The 20,582-nt window shown below is 42.4% G+C and overlaps 1 protein-coding gene across 1 annotated transcript in view; it reads left to right on the top strand.

Annotated features, from left to right (window-relative positions):
• Window positions 1–20,582, top strand: part of ABCD3 (ATP binding cassette subfamily D member 3) — a 65,837-nt gene that overhangs the window by 14,412 nt on the left and 30,843 nt on the right. Inside the window, exons 2-4 of the mRNA XM_054036626.1 lie at window positions 11,004–11,040; window positions 16,631–16,729; window positions 19,053–19,141. Coding sequence (XP_053892601.1) covers window positions 11,004–11,040; window positions 16,631–16,729; window positions 19,053–19,141 — 225 coding nt within the window. The remainder of the gene's footprint in view (window positions 1–11,003; window positions 11,041–16,630; window positions 16,730–19,052; window positions 19,142–20,582) is intronic.

The raw sequence follows: 20,582 nt of genomic DNA, 5'->3' as shown, positions 1-20,582 counted from the left end.
AACCTCTAAGGATGGAGCTTCCACCACCTCCCATGGTAACCTATTCCAAAGGTCCATCTAGCCCAGTATCCTATCTTCTGACAGTGGTCAGTGTCAGGTGCCTCAGAGGGGATGAACAGAACAGTGATCAAATGATCCATCTGCCTTCGCCCGTTCACAGCTTCTGGCAAATAAAGGCTAGGGACACCATCCCTGCCCATCTGGCTAATAGCAACACCGGAAGGGAGAAGAATGAGAAGAGGCAGAGGCAAGAAGTATAGTTGCCTAGGAAATAGAGACACTCCTCCCCTCTCGCCCCTTACCATCCACTACACTGTTTAACTTTAAGATGTTTCTTTGTTGTTCTAATCAGGTTTATTTGTGATTTATGTATAATAAATTGTTTAATAAAAATGGTTAGAAATTCATTCACAAAGAATCTGCAGTGCATGGTGCAACAGAGCAATTGCCTGTGATAAGCTTGAAAGACCATATTGTGTTAAGTTTATGTATTATTGTGGGCTAGGATTGTATGTAACCTCTTTAGAAGGGAGATGTGATAGATGTAAGACCGAGGAGTTCAAAATACTATATTGAAAATGTGTCAGACAAGTAAAGCCTTTTGAGACAATAAGTGTTAAGAAGATTTCCTGGGGAATCTCTAGGCATAGGTTAATGCAAATTACCCTGTTCTGGTTATGCAGAAACCTAGTCTTTTGAAGATGTGCCCTGAGAAGAGGGTGATTGTCTGCTTATTACCTGTTACAGAGGGCCAAGGTCAAAGGCCCAAGCTATATAAAGAAATGGCGATCTGCCCAGCCTGGATCCTAGTTCTGGATCTAAGAGAGATGAACTTGTAACCACAGGGAAACCTCACTTGTGGGTTTTGAAGGACTAAAAACCTACCAGAGCCCTAGGTTGGAGTTAAAGTGACCTCTGATAAGCTTTTTAGCATGTGTGTAGATTGTTTTAATATTGTTTAACATATTGTATACATTATATATACTAAAACAAGATAATATTGTTTTAATATGTTTAATGCTTTTACCTTGAGAATAAATGTGCCTGCTTAGAAGGATCTGTGTGTTTAACTGTGGATATAGTTGATCGTAGTCTTTGGAGAAAAAGCCAAGCTCAGGCACTGGCCTGTTTAGGCAGACTGGCTTGCTAGGGATATCACAGTGTAAATCAGGGAACTGTGCAGCATTAAAATTTCCAGTCAGAAGGGAGTGAAACATAGGTCTCCACACAGGAGAAGGCTGGGAGATGGAAGCCTAAAGCAGGTGCCCTTAGTGGACTACAGAGGGGGAATACAGGTGCAAGTGCCCTGAAACTGAGACACTTGGTACACACAAAAAATTACTGCTGGGGAATTTTGTGCCACTGTGCAATGCAGAAATGAACGTTGTGAGTGCAAAATCCCCCTCCATTTCCCCTCTCCCCCCCCCCCCCAATGGGATACAGAGATGTTGGCTGCCAGTAGGGTCTGCTTGACCTATCACAAATAGAAGATAAAGCCAGGGGGTGCGGCAGGGAACTGGAGTGTTCCTAGCAGCTGCAGTTCCCGGCACGTGCTAAAGGAAGGAGGTGGTGTCACTGTGCAAGCCCAGGACCCAGCATCAGACTGTTTTTCCCTATGGATCCTTGGGCTCTGAGGGGGGTAGAGGGTATGAGCATCTGGGCTGTGGGTGGGAGTCCGCAGCTGGCCTCTAGAGAGTAGGGGATGTGAATGTCTGGGTTGGGGTGGGGGGACGCAGCTAGGCTCTGGGTGGGAGGGGATGAGAGTGTCTGGCCCCCCGGCTGGGCTCTGACAGGGAGGGGGCAGAGAAACAGGGACTGGGCTGTCATAAGGGTTTCTTTAACTCTACTCCTGGGGGAATTTTTGCCTGTATCTTTATTGTTATAGACATTTGCTGACAGATATTTTGGAATAAATTACCAAAATAACTGAAACTGGTGTGTTATGTAGAGTTATTTTGACAAATATAATTTTCAGAATTTTGTAGAATTTTAAAATGTGCACAGAATTTTTAATTATTTGGTGTAGAATTCCCCCAAGAGTAAAAATTTAATTTTTGCATACAAAAGTACAAAGCCACAGACACAAGCTAAAAGGAGTGCCACAATGTGCTACTTCTACCACCCATAAAGGAAACTGCAATTCTTGCAATCCATTTCTCTTCTTCCCCTCCCCATGGTTAACAGCTGGATGTACAGCTGTACACTTTCAAGCCTGATACTCAAAGTAAACTGTGGGACCATACCTAAGTTTTATGTATATTCCAATGCAGAAACAAAGGCAAGTTCCAAAACACACACACAAATTCAGGAAGTGGCTTTTCCTCCTGTAAATATTTCAGAACCACTGTTGGCACAATATAGTACTTAAGCGTTTGATCTACTTGCATAGTTTGGAAGTGAATATGGTTTTTCAGGGACATTGAAAACCTTTCAGCACTCAATTCAGAGCTTTGCGAGTTGGTTTCTCATTAAAAAGGACATCAATTTGATGGAGTCAGGTTACTTTCTAAATGCAACTTATTTATTTATGCTGTATACACCAGTCCTTGAACAGAGGTTGTCACAAACAGTGTGAAGGCAATCCCCTTTCAGAAATCTCAATCCAAAAACTGATGCTTGGTTTGCAGGAAATAACTGAAATATTGAGAATAGAGTAAACACTCTCACTGTTTGCAGCAGGCCTCCAAAATAACTTGCATCACAAAATTAGCAACAATAAATTTTTCTCCCCAGTGTGTGCACTGTTTGCAACCGTCTGGTGACTCCTGCCATAATCTGTATCCCTCTTCCTTGGCCCACAATCAATAACAATTACTCTACACACCATGCCTCTCCCTATGAACACTTCTGATTAATAGCAACATATTATAGTAGTTCACAAATCCAATATGTCAAACAGTCCTTAAATGGTTAAAGTTTTAAAGAATAAACATCACCCAAATCAAACCACATAAACTAGGAAATACAGCATCATCCTACAGAGGGCAGAGTTAAAGTTGTCTAGATGGCTGCAACACCCAGTATTGCAATAACTGTTGACCTTTTTTGCGGTACAGACTGTCTGGGTGTGTCCATTTGGGAAGGTGATTTGAGTAGTTGATTATGGCTTTATTCCATACTTCCTGATTTTTGTGGTTTTGAAGTGGGTGTTATTTGCCCGAAGCAACTGTACAATACTTAATGACTTTGTTTAATGCTTTTGTCTGCTGTCAACATTTATTTAATTATAGACATTTCTGTGGCACTCATCACCAAAATACCTGAACACCTCACAATAATTGTTTACATCTAAATTATGTCAAGAAGATAGACCTCTTCTTCCTTATCCATTTGACATTTCTCTACAGAGTGGAGTGAGGGTGAATTCCTTTTGTGTAGGTATAACTACTGCATAATTGTCGAGGGAAGTCTTTTTGTTTATATGTGTATGTTGCACCTTGCTTTGCAAATGGTGAGACTGTGGCTTGACTTGCATGCAAGTTTGTTCCATAATTATAGACTCTTCATTGAAAATACCTTTCTCTCTGCCACTGCCACAAGACATACTGTAAATTCCGCTTATTAGCAACTCCTCTGTTGCCAGCAAAAAGTTGCTACTATCCAGCAGTTGCTAATAAATGGAAGGCCAGTTTGCAAGGCACCAGCTAGGGAAGGAAGCGCTGGGATGTGCCTTCCTTGGCTACAGTCCTGCAAACCTGCTTGTGGCAGGGCAGCAGCAGGGAGTAGGGCTGCAGCCTGGATGTAGAGCAGGGGTAAGCAACCTATGGCACTTGCGCCAAAGGCGGCACGCGAGCTGATTTTCAGTGGCACTCACACTGCCCGGGTCCTGGCCACCGGTCCGGGGGGGGCTCTGCATTTTAATTTAATTTTAAATGAAGCTTCTTAAACATTTTAAAAACCTTATTTACTTTACATACAACAATAGTTTAGTTATATATTATAGACTTATAGAAAGAGACCTTCTAAAAACTTTAAAATGTATTACTAGCACGCAAAACCTTAAATTAGAGTGAATAAATGAAGACTCGGCACACAACTTCTGAAAGGTTGCCAACCCCTGATGTAGAGGCTTTCTACAGGAGTGGAAGTGCGGGACATTTGGGAGGGCTGCACCATACTTCCTCTGCACTCTCCAGGAATTGGGACTCAACATGTCCCAGCGATTCCTTCTCTAGGTACAGTCCCACAGCGGTATGCAGCCCAGACTGTGCAGAGAGAGGTGCCACACAGCTCCAGCCTCTGGGCTGCAGCCCCTTATCTCCCATGCACCCCTGAGCAACACAGCTGGGTTGACCTAACTTTTCTGTGTAGACTGGCCCTGAGGCAGACGTCACTATAAAAATTTACAATCAGGTCACCTTTTCAAGGTTATCTCTGCAACTGTTCTGAGTCATTAGGGTTCAGTTAAAAAAAACAAACTACGAAATTTTCATAGAAAAATACTAAAGTAAGCGAGCATTAGGATTGCAAAGTCAAGCATTAAAAAGTTAGGAAAGGCCACAATAGAGTCTCCTGGCATATATGCCTTATGGTACAATCTTCATTTGCATGTTCACGTACTTTTTTTCTTGTCCTTGCAATCTTAACATTCTTTCAGTATAACTCTTTGGCTGAGCAAAGCAAGGTCCTAAATTCAGTGTGATGGCACTTGTCTTTCTGTTTGTCTGTTTGTAATGTATTAACTTTTGAATGCTACCTCTGGTTAATGAGCAGCTGTACCTTGGAATTAAACACAACAAATCCTGCATCTTTTCAGAAGGTTAGACTAGGGGCTTGTCTCCACTTACCGTGGATCAATGCTGCGGTGATCAATTCACCGGGGGAAAGACCCGCTAAATTGACTGCCGATCGCTCTCCTGTTGACTCTGGTACTCCACCGGAACGAAAAGCATAATGTAAGTCGACGGGAGAGTTTCTCTTGTCAACCCAGCATGGTGTAGACGCTGCAATAAGTTGAGCTAAGGTAGCCAGAGTCAACATACATTATTCACATAGCTGGAGTTGCGTAACTTAGGTCGACTTAGCCCCGTAGTGTAGATCTGCCCTAGATGACCCTTACAGTCCCTTCTATCCTTAGGGTTCTATGATTCCAAAATTTCACGGCATTCCAGAAATCAATGGCCAGAACCCTGTTGATTTTAGTGAAAACTAGAGAAACTGAAAGGAGGAAATGGGGGACACACAGAGCCCCTTGCATCTGTTTGGCAGCACCAACATCTTCAGGCACCTCTGTAATTGTCTATAGAGCAGGGGTTCCCAAACGGCAAACCGAGGCCACTGGGAGCTGCGAGCGGCTGTACCTGCGGATGCTCAGGTAAACAAAGCGTCTCATGGCCCACCGGGGCTTACCCTGAACAAGCTGCGAACCAAGTTTGGGAACCCCTGCTATAGAGCAAAGAACATGTTGATGACAGCCATTAACGCATTCCAGCATAAAAGTACTCCCCCATGGAAGCTCTGCACAGCCTCCTATTACAGTTTAAAATGTTGACACCCCAAAAGACTTGTCTTCCATACAGAAAGAAACAAAAATGGTGGGAGGAAAGGGGGAAATGCGGGGGACACACTGAACCTGTGGTGGGGGAAGAGGGGGAACAGGAAAGCATGCAGAGCCCCTGGCATGGGAGGGAAATGGCTGCTAATGGTGCGGTGGAGAGACAGAGCCCCGGCATGAGTGGGGAATGTGGGGGTACACAAAGCCCTTGGCATGCGGGGGGGAGAGATGAGAAGGGGCACACCGAGCACTTGGCATGGAGGGGGTAGGAGTGGATCAGAGTGCATCCATGAAATAAAAGTGGATGGGAGGGTGGTACCTGGGGAGCTTGTGGTGGGGAATGGAGGAATGCAAGAAGCCACTGGTGTGCAATTCACTTGGCCTACAGAAACTACAACATGTTCATGTTCTTCCATCAGGACACTTTTTACATCACCATCACGATTTTACTTCCAAATCTTTTGGGAATTTTCTGCTTCTTGCCTGATTTCGCTGTTACGATGCTTCCAGCCTCAGTGCTGGGGGGCAGCTGAACAAATATTCTGCCCTCTGGGTACCCCTTAGATGGCCCTTACACCTGAACAGTCATTTTCACTTACACTGGATAACACACGATGCTTGGTTTACGTGAGCAACTAAGTGTGTGACCCTCTTTGTATGGAAGAGAGAGGCCTGGAATAGTGGAGAACTGAATCTTTTTCTAAACCCGAATATAGTTGGTTAAATATAATATAATATTGCTCACAGCCACCAGTCTTGCTAACTGATTTTGAAGGTGTTCTTTGGCCTTTGAATCCACTGAACATGTAACCACAGTTTCCACAGAAAGCTTTACAATAGGATAATAGAATCTGGATAAGTGCCAGTGTGTACCAAGCTGAAGAAATGAGGCTCTTAAGGAGGGGAAAACAAAGAAACAAAGCAAACCCTACAGCAGTCAGCCTTTAGAAGTAAGTTTGTAACAAACATTCTGTGCCACAGCTTTTTATCATCAACAGAATACCCTTCTAGCTAAAAGGCAACAGAGAGTCCTGTGGCACCTTTAAGACTAACAGATGTATTGGAGCATATTGGGCGTTCACCCACGAAAGCTTATGCTCCAATACATCTGTTAGTCTTAAAGGTGCCACAGGAGATTCTGTTGCTTTTTACAGATCCAGACTAACACGACCACCCCTCTGATACCTTATAGCTAAGACATACAACTTTTACTAGTTAAAATGACAATGGATTCACTTGTTAGTTTCTGACAGTTGTTAGTTTCTTTGTGTTATGTAATGAAATTTACGTTTCTCTGGGTTTTTTCGTTGTAGAGGTTGATTATAAAACCAGCATTTCCTCATAAACATTGCTGTAATGTTCATGGCATGCGTGACTTGTGAAACACTGAACCTTAAATTACATTGCTTCATCTCTCCTAATTGAGCTACTGTGTCACTCACTCACTCACTCACACTCATGCCCGTCACCCCAATCGGGGTATGGGCCGCCATCCACAGCTCTCCAGAGTCCTCTATCCTGGGCCATTTGCTCTAACTGGTTCCAGGTATAGCCCATTTTTATGCTATCAGCCTGAAGGTCGCGTCGCCAGGTGTTTCTTGAACGGCCTCTTTTCCGCTTGCCTTGGGGATTCCACCACAATGCCTGTCTAGTGATGTTGGTTGGCTGCTTGCGTAGTGTGTGTCCTATCCAGCCCTACCTTCTCCTTCTAATTTCTTCCTCTGCTGGAAGTTGATGGGTCCTCTCCAAGAGGTAGATGTTGCTGATGGTGTCTGGTCAACGGATCTGGAGAATCCTTCTAAGGCAACTATTTATGAAGGTCTGGATCTTCCTGGTGGTTGTTTTAGTTGTCCTCCAGGTTTCAGCTCCATACAATAAGACTGACTTCACGTTGGAGTTGAACAGTTGAATCTTTGTTGCCAAAGACAGCTCTCTGAGCTGTAAGAAAGCTGCTCTTGCCTTACCGATCCTTGCTTTGATGTCTGCATCTGTGCCACCCTGTTGGTCGATGATGCTGCCTAAGTAGGTAAAGGACTGCACTTCTTCCAGAGGGCTTTCGTTCAGTGTGACTGGGTAATTACTGATGGAGTTAATCTTGAGGATCTTGGTCTTGTCCTTGTGGATGTTGAGGCCAACCTGTGATGACGTGGCTGCCACTACATTGGTCTTCTCTTGCATTTGGTGTTTGCTATGCAAAAGGAGTGCAAGGTCGTCGGCAAAGTCCAGGTCATCAGGCTGGGTCCACAACGTCCACTGGATTTTGTGTCTCTTATAAGGAGGGGGATTAACTACTGCCTTCTTTTTCTTTCTATCATCTATCTTAGTCCAGGTCTCTGCTGTGATCCACTCTTTCTGCTGGTATTTCTTGATTCCAAGCACTTCCTGGCATGCTGACCTAAGTGTGTCTCTCACTTTCTGCAATCTGTTGGATACACTGTCTTCCTCTTCCTCAGACCGATCCTGTAATACTGAAAACTTATTCTTCAGGGTCAGTCCAAAATCTTCCTTGATCTTATGATCCTTCAAAAGGCTGACATTGTACTTCACTCTTCTATCTGACGCGTCTATTCAGTTCTTCTTCTTCTTCAACTTCAGCTTCAATCTTGCCACCACTAAGTGATGGTCGGACGCTATGTCTGCTCCTCTTCTAACTCTAACGTCCTGCAAAGATCTTCTGAACTTCTTGCTAATACAGACATGATCGATCTGGTTTTCTATCGTGCCTGCTGGCGATACCCAGGTACTCTTGTGGATCCGCTTGAGAGGAAAGATGCTACCTCCTATGACCAGGTTATTAAGTGCACACAGATCCACAAATCTCTGTCCATTCTCACTCATCTCTCCTAGAGCGTGGGTCCCCATGACTTGTTCATATCCTGTGTTGTCAGGTCCAATTTTGGCATTAAAGTCTCCCATAAGGATGGTGATGTCTTTGTCTGGGAGAATCTCTATTTTTACAACAGACTTCAGAAAATATTAGTCTTTGTCCTCCTCTTCACTGTCATTGGTTGGAGCATAGCACTGTACAACATTCATCTTAATCCTCTTCATTTTAGTTCTGAAGGATGCTGTGATGATCCTGGAACCATGTGCCTCCCAACCAATCAATGCTCTCTGTGCCTGCTTGGACAACATGAAGCCTACTCCCTGTGTGTGGGGTGTGTCGCTCTCATCATGTTCAGAATACAGCAACAACTCTCCTGTCAACAGTCGTCTCTGGCCAGCTTGCGTCCATCTTGTCTTGCTAATGCCTAGTAGGGTCAGGTTGTTGCTCCTCATCTCTGTTGCGACCTGCGCTGTCTTTCTTAACTCGTGCATGGTCCTCACGTTCCATGTACCAATGGTAATCCTCCTGGTTGCAAGAAGGGTAATCAGCTTTGTGGCTTTCTCATGACTTTCACCACCCTGCGTCATGCGTCTTCGAGTTGAAGACCCTTCTTTTTCCAGGCTAAAAGTCTCTCTTGTCTCTATTTTTGATGTTTCTGTAGCAAGTTGATTTTTTACGGGGTGGAGTTGCTAGCCCCACGCCCAACCCTCCTCCTTTATCCTGACTTGTGACAGGCAGATGGCCCCAAAGGACCTCTCTGATGGAGTTCTACTGTGTCACTGGACCAGTTATACCAGCAAAGCCTTCCAAGTGTAGACCTCTCCTCGCTCTCCCTGCTCCGCTTTGCTGGTCTCCTCTTCCATCACCTTTGTTCTTTCTTTCCCTTTTCCTCCCTTTCCTCCTACCTCCTCCTCTTTTATGTAGTTCAGTTCTCTTCTTTCTTCTGTTTGGGCCATGACACACATGGATCCTTCCAGTAGGGATTTGTTACAACTTACACTTAGTTCTGGGCCCTTTTTCAGTGCTGTCAGAACAGAGCTTTCAGGTGCTGGAGGGTGCTGCTGTTGCCGTGGCAGGATGGTTGGACACATTATAGGCACTTTAGTAGCCACCCAGCACAGACATTGGTGGTGCTGCTTGTGCCTTCCTTCCTCTTTTTGCCTGCTACTTCTGATACCCCATCTTGGGTTCCTGAGGTGCCATCTGCAACTGCATGCTGTTACAGTCTCGGGGCTTCTGCTAAAATCGTATTTTGGAAATAATGCATTTGTTGAGAGAACTTAATTTGGGTATGCTCTAAACTTTGTGCATGTTTAAATCTTCCATTTATTCTGTGTGCTTTCTGAATGCTTACCATCTTTCTTCCTTTCCAGTGATTCAATGTTCTCATACGCAAAAGTAGTCTGTTCTAGAAATATGGGAGAGGGAGTGGCTTTGTACTTTGAACTCCTAATTAATGACAGTTGTTAGTAAACGAGTTTTTCTTCAACTGTTTTGAGAAATACAGGAGGGAAAAAAGTTGTCTCAGAAATCTGGTTTCAAGAAGTCTAATTTCTTCTGTAAAAGGTTTATCTAAAATAATAACCTCTGTTATAATAAAATTATTTGTAGTTTCATGTCAAATGCCATACAAAACATATTAGTTCAGCCTCTGTATATGGGGTGAAACATCAAAGCTAAAATGGCTGAATTTTTAACTTGTACCTGGGCATAGATCTCTCGGTCTTAGTCAATGGAGCAACTGCAGATATGCTTGGAGAGTCTTCATTTGTTAGATGAAAATCCCAGCAATGTATAGTATAGAAAACAACATACAGCATAAACTCCCAGGATTAAGTATCTTACTATCACCTAGACTGAAAAAAGTTGTAATGTTTCTGTTAAATACATAGTTTTGAGAAGAAGAGTGGTCTTGTGGCTAAGGCAGTGTTTTAGAACTAAGAAAACAGGAGTTCAGTTCCCAGCTCTGCCAGAGACTTCCTGTGTGTAAGCCACTTAAGCTTTCTGTGCCTCAATTCCTTCTCTACAAAATGGGGGATGATAATGCTTCCCATCCCTTAAGGGTGTTCATAACATGACATACATTTATATGTGTAGGGTACTCAAATACAATAGTGATGGGAGTCCCAGGTAAATGCCTAGGTCGATGTTCTCCAATAATACAGCTGGTAAATACTTAAAGATGTACAGGTATGAACATGGAAAACTAATGGAAGCGTGTTTAGAATCTTTGAAATATGGACTAATAGATTCAGCAAATCAGTCCATGGTTTTTGGTAATTATGTGCAAGAAATTAAAGGATTAAGATCTAGTGGTGTTTGAAGTGATTAATCAGGCTTGTGTAACATAAGCAAAAACATAATCCTCCTAATCTTTTTAAAGATTATAGTATCAGGTGAGAATTCTGACTGATTGTTTAGTTCTACTATATGCCTAAATATAAACAAAATGACCAGAAATTCTGAACTAGAGTTGGTACAGGTACCTGAACTGCACTTACAATTCTCAGATTTCATAAGATGTTTTACTGTACAGTGTATGTACTATACCGTATAGATGCAGTGTCTTTCCTGAGAATCCCTTTGCTCTGTTAGAACTTTCTAAAGAGGACAAGATATTGCAAAATTAAGTACCAAAAAATGTTAGACAAAAGCTAAGTAAAATCCTTTTTTCCTCCACAGTAAGAAAAATGAAAAACCAACATTGCAGAATAATGAGGTAATTATTTCTTGTCTTACTTTTTTATTTTAACTAATACCAATAAAATGTGGTTTAGATTTAATTAATCCTCTTCTTCCCAAAATTGAGTTTCTTGTATTCTTTCCAAATCGGAGCCATAGTAGTTGTAGAACTAATACAGCTAAGAAGGATGCATAGGTTTGTGGTGGTTGGTTTCTAGATTTTGAGTACTGGATTGTGATTTTTTTTTTTTTTTTTTTTTTTTTTAAAGAAAGTACTGAAGCTTCCTTTTGTAAGGGAAAAACACAAAACATTTTATAAATGTAATAAATAAAGTGGGTACATTTTGAAAGTATCAGGCTTCAATGTCTTCAAATTCTTCAAAGGTTACTTTCCAAAGGAAAAAAAAATAGCCTTGTGCCTTTTTGCTTTTGTCATAGTGTATAATCAAGGCCTGAAAGGGTATGTTTGTTTGTTTTTGTTTATATTTGTCTGTGGTCTTTCTTTAGATGTTCAGGTCTTGTGGGCCTGGAAATACTCCATGATCACTGAAGAAGTAGTGAAATTATCATAATAAAAGGAAAACTGAGAGAGGAAGGAAATTTTTAGCCACTCTAGAATTTTAACATCTATTACATTTTTGTGCTTTGTTAACGTTTAGAGGAAGGACATCTTACAGATTCAGCATGCCTACCCCTTAATAATATGCCAAGGTAGTCTGTTCTAGAAATATGGGAAAGAGAGTCTAATTAGTGACAGTTTTTGGTCAAGTGCTCTGAATTCTGACTAGAGATGTTGCATGGAATAACTACATGAATTTTAAATCAGTCAACCTACAGCTGTGCAAAGCCTTAATGTAAAAGCATATACATTGTTTTAAATCCTGTTTAAATAAATTTATCTTAAGTTGCTAGATCAGTTTAATTGTATTTTTACAACTTTTTCAAATGCAGATCAGCCCTGATATGTAAAGAAAGTACACAAGTAAAACTGCGGAATACCAGATTTGGCATTCTTGATTTTTTTTTTAAGTGTTTTTTTTAAGGGCAGGGGGACCCTCTTCAGGCTGTTAATGCAGTATTCAGCAGCAGGAGCAATAGTCCTCCCCCCCCCACCCCCCCCACCCCCACACACAAAAAGCACATTTTAGATAGTCTTTAACAAAATAAGATCTGTATATTTGGGACCTTTATCTGTAGAGGCTGAGAGACATGCATTGTTTAGTTCCAAGATCATCCTGTATCCTAAGACAAGATAATTTTTTAAACTTTTCTATTTCAGTATTTTTTATTGTGTAACAGATAATTTAGCTATAGCAAAGGAATGGCTAGAAAGATTTAGGGCCCAGTCCTGCTGAATTGACTAGGATGGGAGCAAGGTCCAGCCTCTTTGTTCCTGTGAATAAATCTTATGACGTGAGAAAATGCCTTTGCTCTTGATAGCTATGGACTGATCTTAGTCTTGTTTACATTAGTGTAAATCTCCTCTAGTGTAATGCCATTGGCTTTGATGAAGTTACTGCAATATCATATCACAGTAATCAAGAGAAGAATCAGGACCATTTTGTGGGGTAGAAGCAGATTGTAAAATGATCACCTTTTTGTATCAAAGTACTTTACAAACATTAAGTTAACCAGTGTTACAAGTTTGGCCACATTTCTTGTAACAACCACTGCCTATAAACTTAGTACATTGGCATTAGTTGATGGGAATAGTTCAGGTGTTCTCAGACTTTTGTACTGGTGAGTCCTTTCACACAGCAAGCTTCTGAGTGCGACACCCCCCCCCCCATTAAAAACACTTTTTAATATATTTAACACCACTATAAATGCTGAAGGTAAAGCGGGGTTTGGGGTGGAGGCTGACAGCTCGCGACCCCCTGAGGGGTCCCGACCCCAGTTTGAGGACCCCTGGAATAGTTCATTTGATGTTTAAAGAGATCATCACTATTTTTTTTTCAATTTTCAGTGTGGAAATTAGTGTAGAATCTGACATAATTATAATCCTTTTTTAAGAACAAAAGCCTTTTAAAAGTTCAACATTTTCGGGTATCCTTTTTTAAAAATAAAATGCACCTTTTTAAGCCAAAATTTGTGTGCGTTTGATCTTAAAGTACAATATAAAATAAAATGAGTTTTCAAGAGTTGCTAAAAGTAGCGTAAGGCTTACTGAGTAAATGTCAGAACTAGGGTGCTTTATGATGCATAGAATAGGCCTGAAATGTTGTTTTTTCTGCTTGTTTTTAATATTAGAAATTCATGTCTTTTCTAGTCTGGAAAGACACTCTGTGACTGGAGACCTAGTGAAATTGACATTTTATGAACAAAGCAAGTGAAAGTTAGGGCAGGAAAGTGATATTTTAGTCACTGTTTGACTGGCTTTTTTATTAACAATGTATTTAATTTCAGTGACTAACACTTTAGTGAGAATGTATGTCTTCAAAATTTTATTCCACCCCTTCAATTAGTATGTGACAGCTCATGATAAACATGATCTAGCACATCCTCCACCAAAACCAGAGGAGACGGGGCTTGACATTTCTGATAGTTCTAAACTGAAAAGTAAGCACACAAAATAAACAAAACAAAATAAAAAACAACTTTGGTGTCCCTTTCCTACATTATAAAGAAGCAAAAATAGCACAAGCCCAATTTTAAAAGAAATTCTTTGCAGGTCACCTTTTAATTTTTTTTTAATGCGTTGTAATCAGTGTTCCCTCTAATTTTTCCCACCCTTGTGCAGAATAAATTTTGTTATGTGCACCAATATGGAGGTGATGTGTCACACATCACCTTCATATTGGTGCACATAACAAAATTCATGTGGTGGAAGTGGGAGGGTGCAGGGGTGTGAGGACTCTAGCTGGGGGTGTGGGATCTGGGATGGGCTGGGGATGAGGGGCTCAGGGCTGGGGCGGAGGGTTGGGTGCAGGGGTGTGAGGGCTCTGGCTGAAGGTGTGGGCTCTGGGGTGGGGCCTGGGATGAGAGGTTTGGGGTGCAGGAGGGTGCTTTGGGGCTATGGCGGGGAGAGAGGACTCCCCCCAGCTCTCTCCCTGCAGCAGCAGCACCTGGGCTGGAGGGGAGAGGCACCTCTCCCCATCGTGGCAGTTCTGGGGCTGGGGCTGCAGGATAGGTGCCAGGGGAGGGGTGGGGGCGAGGCACCTAGGCCACACCTGGGGCCATGGCAGGTTGGGGCCGGGGGAGGAGGTTGTCTGAGTGCCTGAGTGACGCTAAATAGGCTGGCACAGCTTACAGGAACTTAGGTTGTAATAGTTTCCAGAACAATTAAGCAGCATTGCACAAAAAAGCAATTTTCACTTATAATTTCTGCAACATAGTTCTAGGTCTGTGAACAGTAGAGAAATTTATCATGCTAAAAAGTGTTTGTTTGCTGTGGCATGTTTGTAATGTGTTCTGCCTCCACATGTAAATACTCTCAAACAGTTGAATAAATGTCCTAAATACCATTTGAACTGTACTTGTTTACAGCAAGGCTGAATACAATACGTGAACTGTTGTAAGTGATGGTATGGATACAGGCTACCTGAAGTTCAAGTAACTTTCTTAATGCTTTAGTGCACTGCTATCTTTTTGAAATCTCCAGAATGTCCTGTTCCTGGAAACTGTGTTGGGAACTGTGGGATGGGTATCCAGAGCAGGTTGCAAGAGGAACAGTTTAGATCAGTGCTAGTGCGGATGTGATGCAAACCTGCAAGAGCTGTTAACATGCCTGGCTAGTATGGACACAATGAACTGTTTGTATGTGATGCCATCAGTTCAGTTACAAACTGTTGAATTCTAGAGAGTAGAGAAGGCCTGAGAGTTTGATCAAGCCACTGGTCCAAGATAAATGTTCATTGCTAGAATTTCTTGTTGCCTAATCTGTTGTCTGTTCGGTGCATTTGTAAGCCTGATCCTGCAAACATTTGTGTGCATGTTTAAATTTATGCACCGCAGTACCCCCATTGACTTCAGTGGGATATCTTGCATATAGGAGTGTGCAGAATCGGGGCCTTACTGTTACAGTAACTCCTCACTTAACATTGTAGTTATGTTCCTGAAAAATGCAATTTTAAGTGAAACAATGTTAAATGAATCCAATTTTCCCATCAGATTTTATGTAAACGCTGGGGGTTAGGTTCCAAGGAAATTTTTTTGGGGCAGACAAAAGGCATTATATACTGTACAGTACTGTACTGTGGTTGGGAAGTGCCCCTGGCTTACTGCACATAGGTACAGCCCGCTGCAGGCAAGGATGCTAGGAAGCACCTTCTCAGCAGCAGCGCCAGCTTCCCCGGAGAAGAACAGGCGCTGACTTTGCCAGGGATGCTCGAGGCGCTTAGGACTTTCTGGGAGGGAGGGGGAAGAGCGGAGATGAGGTGCTTCCCTGCTCATCCTGCTCCTTCCCAGCACTTCCCTGCTGCCAAACAGCTGTTTGGTGGAGCTTAGGATTTTCTGGGAGGGAGGGAGAGGAGCAGAGATGCAATGGAGGAAGCACGCTGGGAGGGAGGGGGAGGAGGCGGAGAAGAGAACTTGTGCAACGCTCCCTTGTAAAATGACTGCTCTTCCACAGAATCTTACAAGCAGTGGACAGAGCAGGCAGCCAAACAAAGTTATAAAGGAGCATTGCACAACTTTAAACGAGCACGTTCCCTAATTGAGCAGCGACGTAACTTTGAAACAGTGTTAAACCGGAGGACGTTAAGTGAGGAGTTACTGTACTATATTTGCTTAATTTTTAGATTTGTTGCTAGGTCTTTATTGAGTGACCAGGGAGATTGAAGTGTTCTCCTACTGGTTTTCGAATGTTATAATTCCTGATGTCAGATTTGTGTCCATTTATTCTTTTGCGTAGAGACTGTTTGGCCAATGTACATGGCAGAGGGGCATTGCTGGCACATGATGGCATATATCATATTGGTAGATGTGCAGGTGAACGAGTCCCTGATGGTGTACTGATGTGGTTAGGTCCTATGATGGTGTCCTTTGAATAGATATGTGGACAGAATTGGCACAGGGTTTACCTGCTACTGTATTTTCCACTCCATGCATCCGATGAAGTGGGCTGTAGCCCACGAAAGCTTATGCCCAAATAAATTTGTTAGTCTCTAAGGTGACACAAGGACTCCTCATTTTTTTTTTGTTTGTTTGTTTTTAAAGTAGGTAAGCTGATCTGACGCTAACGGAGCCCAGTGTGAAGGATTAGTATTAACACGAACTATTGTTTTTTCTCTAACTCCTTGACGAGAGGGAATATATTTTTAAAAAATACTGCATGATCAAAAGAGTCTAGCAATTTTGTCTAGAGTCTAGCAATTTTGAGATGACAAATTTAAGGTCTACATTATCTGACGGAGCTACTTTTATTAATATTGCAATAGCACTCATAGATACTGTAACCAGTTATTGTTATGGCCTGCATTGCTTGTATCTAAGTATTGAACTACAATTTTATAAATCCTGGCATGTAATTAAGGTATGCTGTAACATACCTTAATTACAGAGAAATGTCAAGTTACTGCACAAGGCAACTTGTTCATAATCTGGATAGGGAAAAGGTCATATCTGCTTGTTGTAACAATTTAACTTAATACAAAATTTTCTTGTCTCATGTTGTCCATGTTATGCAGAAAGAAGCAAAGAAAGAGCGAGCAGTCGTGGACAGAGTGTTCGTTGCAAGAATATGTCGAATCCTGAAAATAATGGTCCCTAGAACATTTTGTAAAGAGGTAAGCATTGCCACCCAGTTACAGATAAAAATGATCAAACTTCTTAGTCATGTAGCTTTTCGTGGTAATCATAGATCTGAAAACATAAATACATTGATTGCTCTCTTACTTGTACAGGACTAGAAAAATAGCATGACATTAGTGGCACATTTAAAAAAAAGCATGGTTTTTGATTAAATTTTAGAAATTCAAGTTCACAAGTAGATAATTTTAAAATTAAATAGTTATCTAGTCTGATAGTTATAATATAGGCCATAGACCAGGGGTTCTCAAACTGGGGGTTGGGACCCCCCAGGGGGTTGCGATGTTATTACATGGGGGGTCGCAAGCTGTCAACCTCACCCCAAACTCCACTTTGCCTCCAGCATTTATAATGGTGTTAAATATATATATAAAAACATTAATTTATAAGGGGGATCACACTCAGAGGCTTGCTATGTGAAAGGGGTCACCAGTAAAAAAGTTTGAGGGCCACTGCCATAGAATTTCACTTAGTAATTCCTGCATCGAGCCCAGTAATTTGTGGTTGAGCTGTAGAGTATCTTTTAGAAGGACAGCTAGTGTTGATTTACTATATATGATGGAGAATTGATTACCTTTCTTGGCGATTTCTTCCAGAGGTCAATAACCTTCATTGTGAATCGTGATTTAGGTGGCCCAAGTTCTGCCTACTAGAGAGCCAATTTGGGCAAAATCAATGAAAAACTTCATAGGAAAACTGCTCAGACTAGAATTTGCCAGATAAAATTCTCTGCTGTATGCACCAACCGTGGGTCACCATACCCCAAACTTGTATATTCTGTAAGCATCTGAAGATATTTTTGGAATGAGAGAATCAGTTGAACTCTGAACAAAAGTTCTGATGTACAGGCATTAGAGGCTCATTACTGATTGCATTGTTTGGCTTTCTAGGCTAAAAAGTTGCTCCTAAATGCTTAAATTTGGTACATAAGCTTGTTCCTTGACATGTCTACACTTTCTCTCCATTTGTTAGAATACTTGTGTCGTGTGGTGTACAGTTTTCAGTGGGTTATACGTAAGGGTCTGTGTTTGTCACAGAAGTCACGGATTCCATGATCTCCATGACTTCTGCAGCAGCCTGGTGCGGCTGGCTCAGGAGCCGCCTGAGCAGTTCGGGCAGCTGCTGGGGCAGTATTGGGCCCCCCTACCCCTTAGCAGCAGGGGTTTGGGTGTGGGGGGGCTCCGGGCTGGGGATTGGGTTGCAGGGTAGTGCTTACCTGTGGGGGCTCCCCAGAAGAGCGACAGGAACTCCCCTCCCTCAGCTCCTAGCTCCACATGCTGCCTCTGCCCGCAGGCACCGCCCCTGCAGCTCCTATTGGCCGTGGTTCCTAGCCAATGGGAGCTGCAAAACCGGGGCTTGGGGCAGAACGGAGGCAGCATGTGGAGCTAGGAGCTGGGGTCGCCGCTTCCCAGTAGCTAGGTAGGGAACCTGCCTCAGCACCACCAATCCCCCCTCCCCAGCACCTGCCATGCCGCCCGAGCACGTGTGGCCCCTCCCCGGGCTGTGTCTCCCCCCTCCCCAGGCCACGCCCCCCTTCCCAGCATCCGTGGAGCCCCCACCGGCCTATGTCCCCCTCCCCAGCACCCACGGCCCCTCCCCCCCCCGAGCAACTGTACAGCCCCCCAGGCTGCGCCGTGTGCTGCCCCCCTGGATAGCCACTCGCAGCACCCCCTAAGCCATCCCCCCAGTCTTCCCCTCCCCCCAGTTTTATTCAGAGGTATACAGTAAAAGTCATGGACAGGTCACAGGCCATGAATTTTTGTTTACTGCCCATGACCTGTCCGTGACTTTTACTAAAAATACCTGTGACTAAAATGTAGCCTTATGTATATGTAATAAACCACATTAGCATTTAGAATGCAGAAAAGTAACCTCTTCTACAAAAGAGATCTTTCAGATAACAAGTGTAGTAACGGACTTTTGTTATAGAAAACATTGCATATTAGAATCTGACCTATAAAGTAAGCAAAGTGTTTCCCTTAAAAAGGAGTGGAAGATTTCTACCTTCCTGATAATTTTCCATTAGGTTATTTTAATTTTTGTCAAGTATCTGGGGGGGTAGCCGTGTTACTCTGTATCTACAAAAACAACAAGGAGACTGATGGCACCTTAAAGACTAACAGATTTATTTGGGCATCAGATTTCGTTCCACGAAAGCTTAAGAAGTGAGGTTTTTACCCACGAAAGCTTATGCCCAAATAAATCTGTTAGTCTTTAAGGTACCACCAGACTCCTTGTTGTTTTAATTTTTGTGTTATCATTACTAAACATTGATTAATTGCTTTGCTTGTTTTGTATTAGACAGGTTATTTGATACTTATTGCCGTTATGCTGATAGTGCGCACATATTGTGATATTTGGATGATTCAAAATGGAACAGTTATTGAAAGGTACCTGTAAATTATTTAAGTAGCTATTTTTAAATATTGTCTTGTTTCTCCTATACAATGATATGATGATGATTGTGGAAGACCGGTTCTGTGATAAATATGAACTGTCTAAGCCAAATAATATGAAATGCCATGATATATGAATATCTGCAACTCTGATTAAATGGTAATATTTTAAAAAGAAAAACATAAAACTACATGTACAGAATCCTACAAATGTAGGACTGGAAGGGACCTTGAGAGGTCATCTAGTCCAGTCCCCTGTGCTGAGGCAGGGCAAGGACACCTAGACAGGTGTTTGTCTAATCTTTCCTGAAGAGCCTCCAGCAAGGGTGATTCCACAATCTGTCTTGGAAGCCTAGTCCAGTGCTTAACTGTCATTACAATTAGAAAGTTTTTCCTAATATCTAACCTAAGGCCATGTCTACACTGCCACTTAGGTCGCTCAGGGGTGTGTCATAGCTACCTCCGCTCATTTAGGTGGGTTTATGATGTCGACGGGAGTGCTCTCTCCCATCGGCATAGAGTGGCTACATGAGCAATCTTACTCCAGCGCAGCTTCATCGGTACAGCTGTGCTGCTGTAAGTTTGCTAGTGTAGACATGGCCTAAATCTCCCTTGCTGCAAATTAAGCTGAGTACTTCTTGTCCTACCTTCAGTGGATGTGGAGAGTAATTGATCAACATCCTCTTTATAACAGCTCTTAACATATTTGAAGATTGTTAGGTTCCCCCCAGTCTTCTTTTTTCAAGAGTCAACATGTCCCATTTTTTTTAACCTTTCCTCATAAGTCAGGTTTTCTAAACCTCTTTATCATTTTTATTGCTTTCCTCTGGGGACACACTCACTTTCTTTAAGGATGGTACCCAGAGTTGGACTCAGTACTCCAGTTGAGGCCTCACCAGCACTGAATAGAATGGGACAATTACCTGATGGGTCTTACATAAAACACTCCTGCTAATACATCCCAGAATATTAGCCTTTTCTGCAACTGCACATTGTTCACACTCATTCAACTTGTGATCTACTATAGCCCCCAGATCCTTTTCAGCAATACGATCATCTAGCTTGTTATTCCTAATTTTGTAGTTGTGATTTTTATTTTTTTTCTTCCTAGGCGTAGTACTTTGCACTTGTCTTTATTGAATTTTGTCTTGTTGGTTTCAGACCAATTCTCCAATTTGTCAAGGTCGTTTTGATTTCTAATCCAATCTAGTCCTCCAAAGGTCTAGGAAGCCCTCCCAGCTTGATGTCAGCCGCAAATTTTATAAGAACAACAAGGAGTCTGGTGGCACCTTAAAGATAACAGATTTATTTGGGCATAAGCTTTCGTGAGTAAAAACCTCACTTCTTCGGATGCATAGAGTGAAATTTTATAAGAGTACTCTCCAGTCCATTATCCAAGAAATTGATAAAAATATTGAATAGTACTAGACCTAGC

The sequence above is a fragment of the Malaclemys terrapin genome, chromosome 8, assembly GCF_027887155.1.
Source record: "Malaclemys terrapin pileata isolate rMalTer1 chromosome 8, rMalTer1.hap1, whole genome shotgun sequence".
Lineage (NCBI taxonomy): Eukaryota > Metazoa > Chordata > Testudines > Emydidae > Malaclemys > Malaclemys terrapin.
Note: the sequence above shows the minus strand (reverse complement) of the source record. Positions and strands in the feature narration are given on the sequence as shown.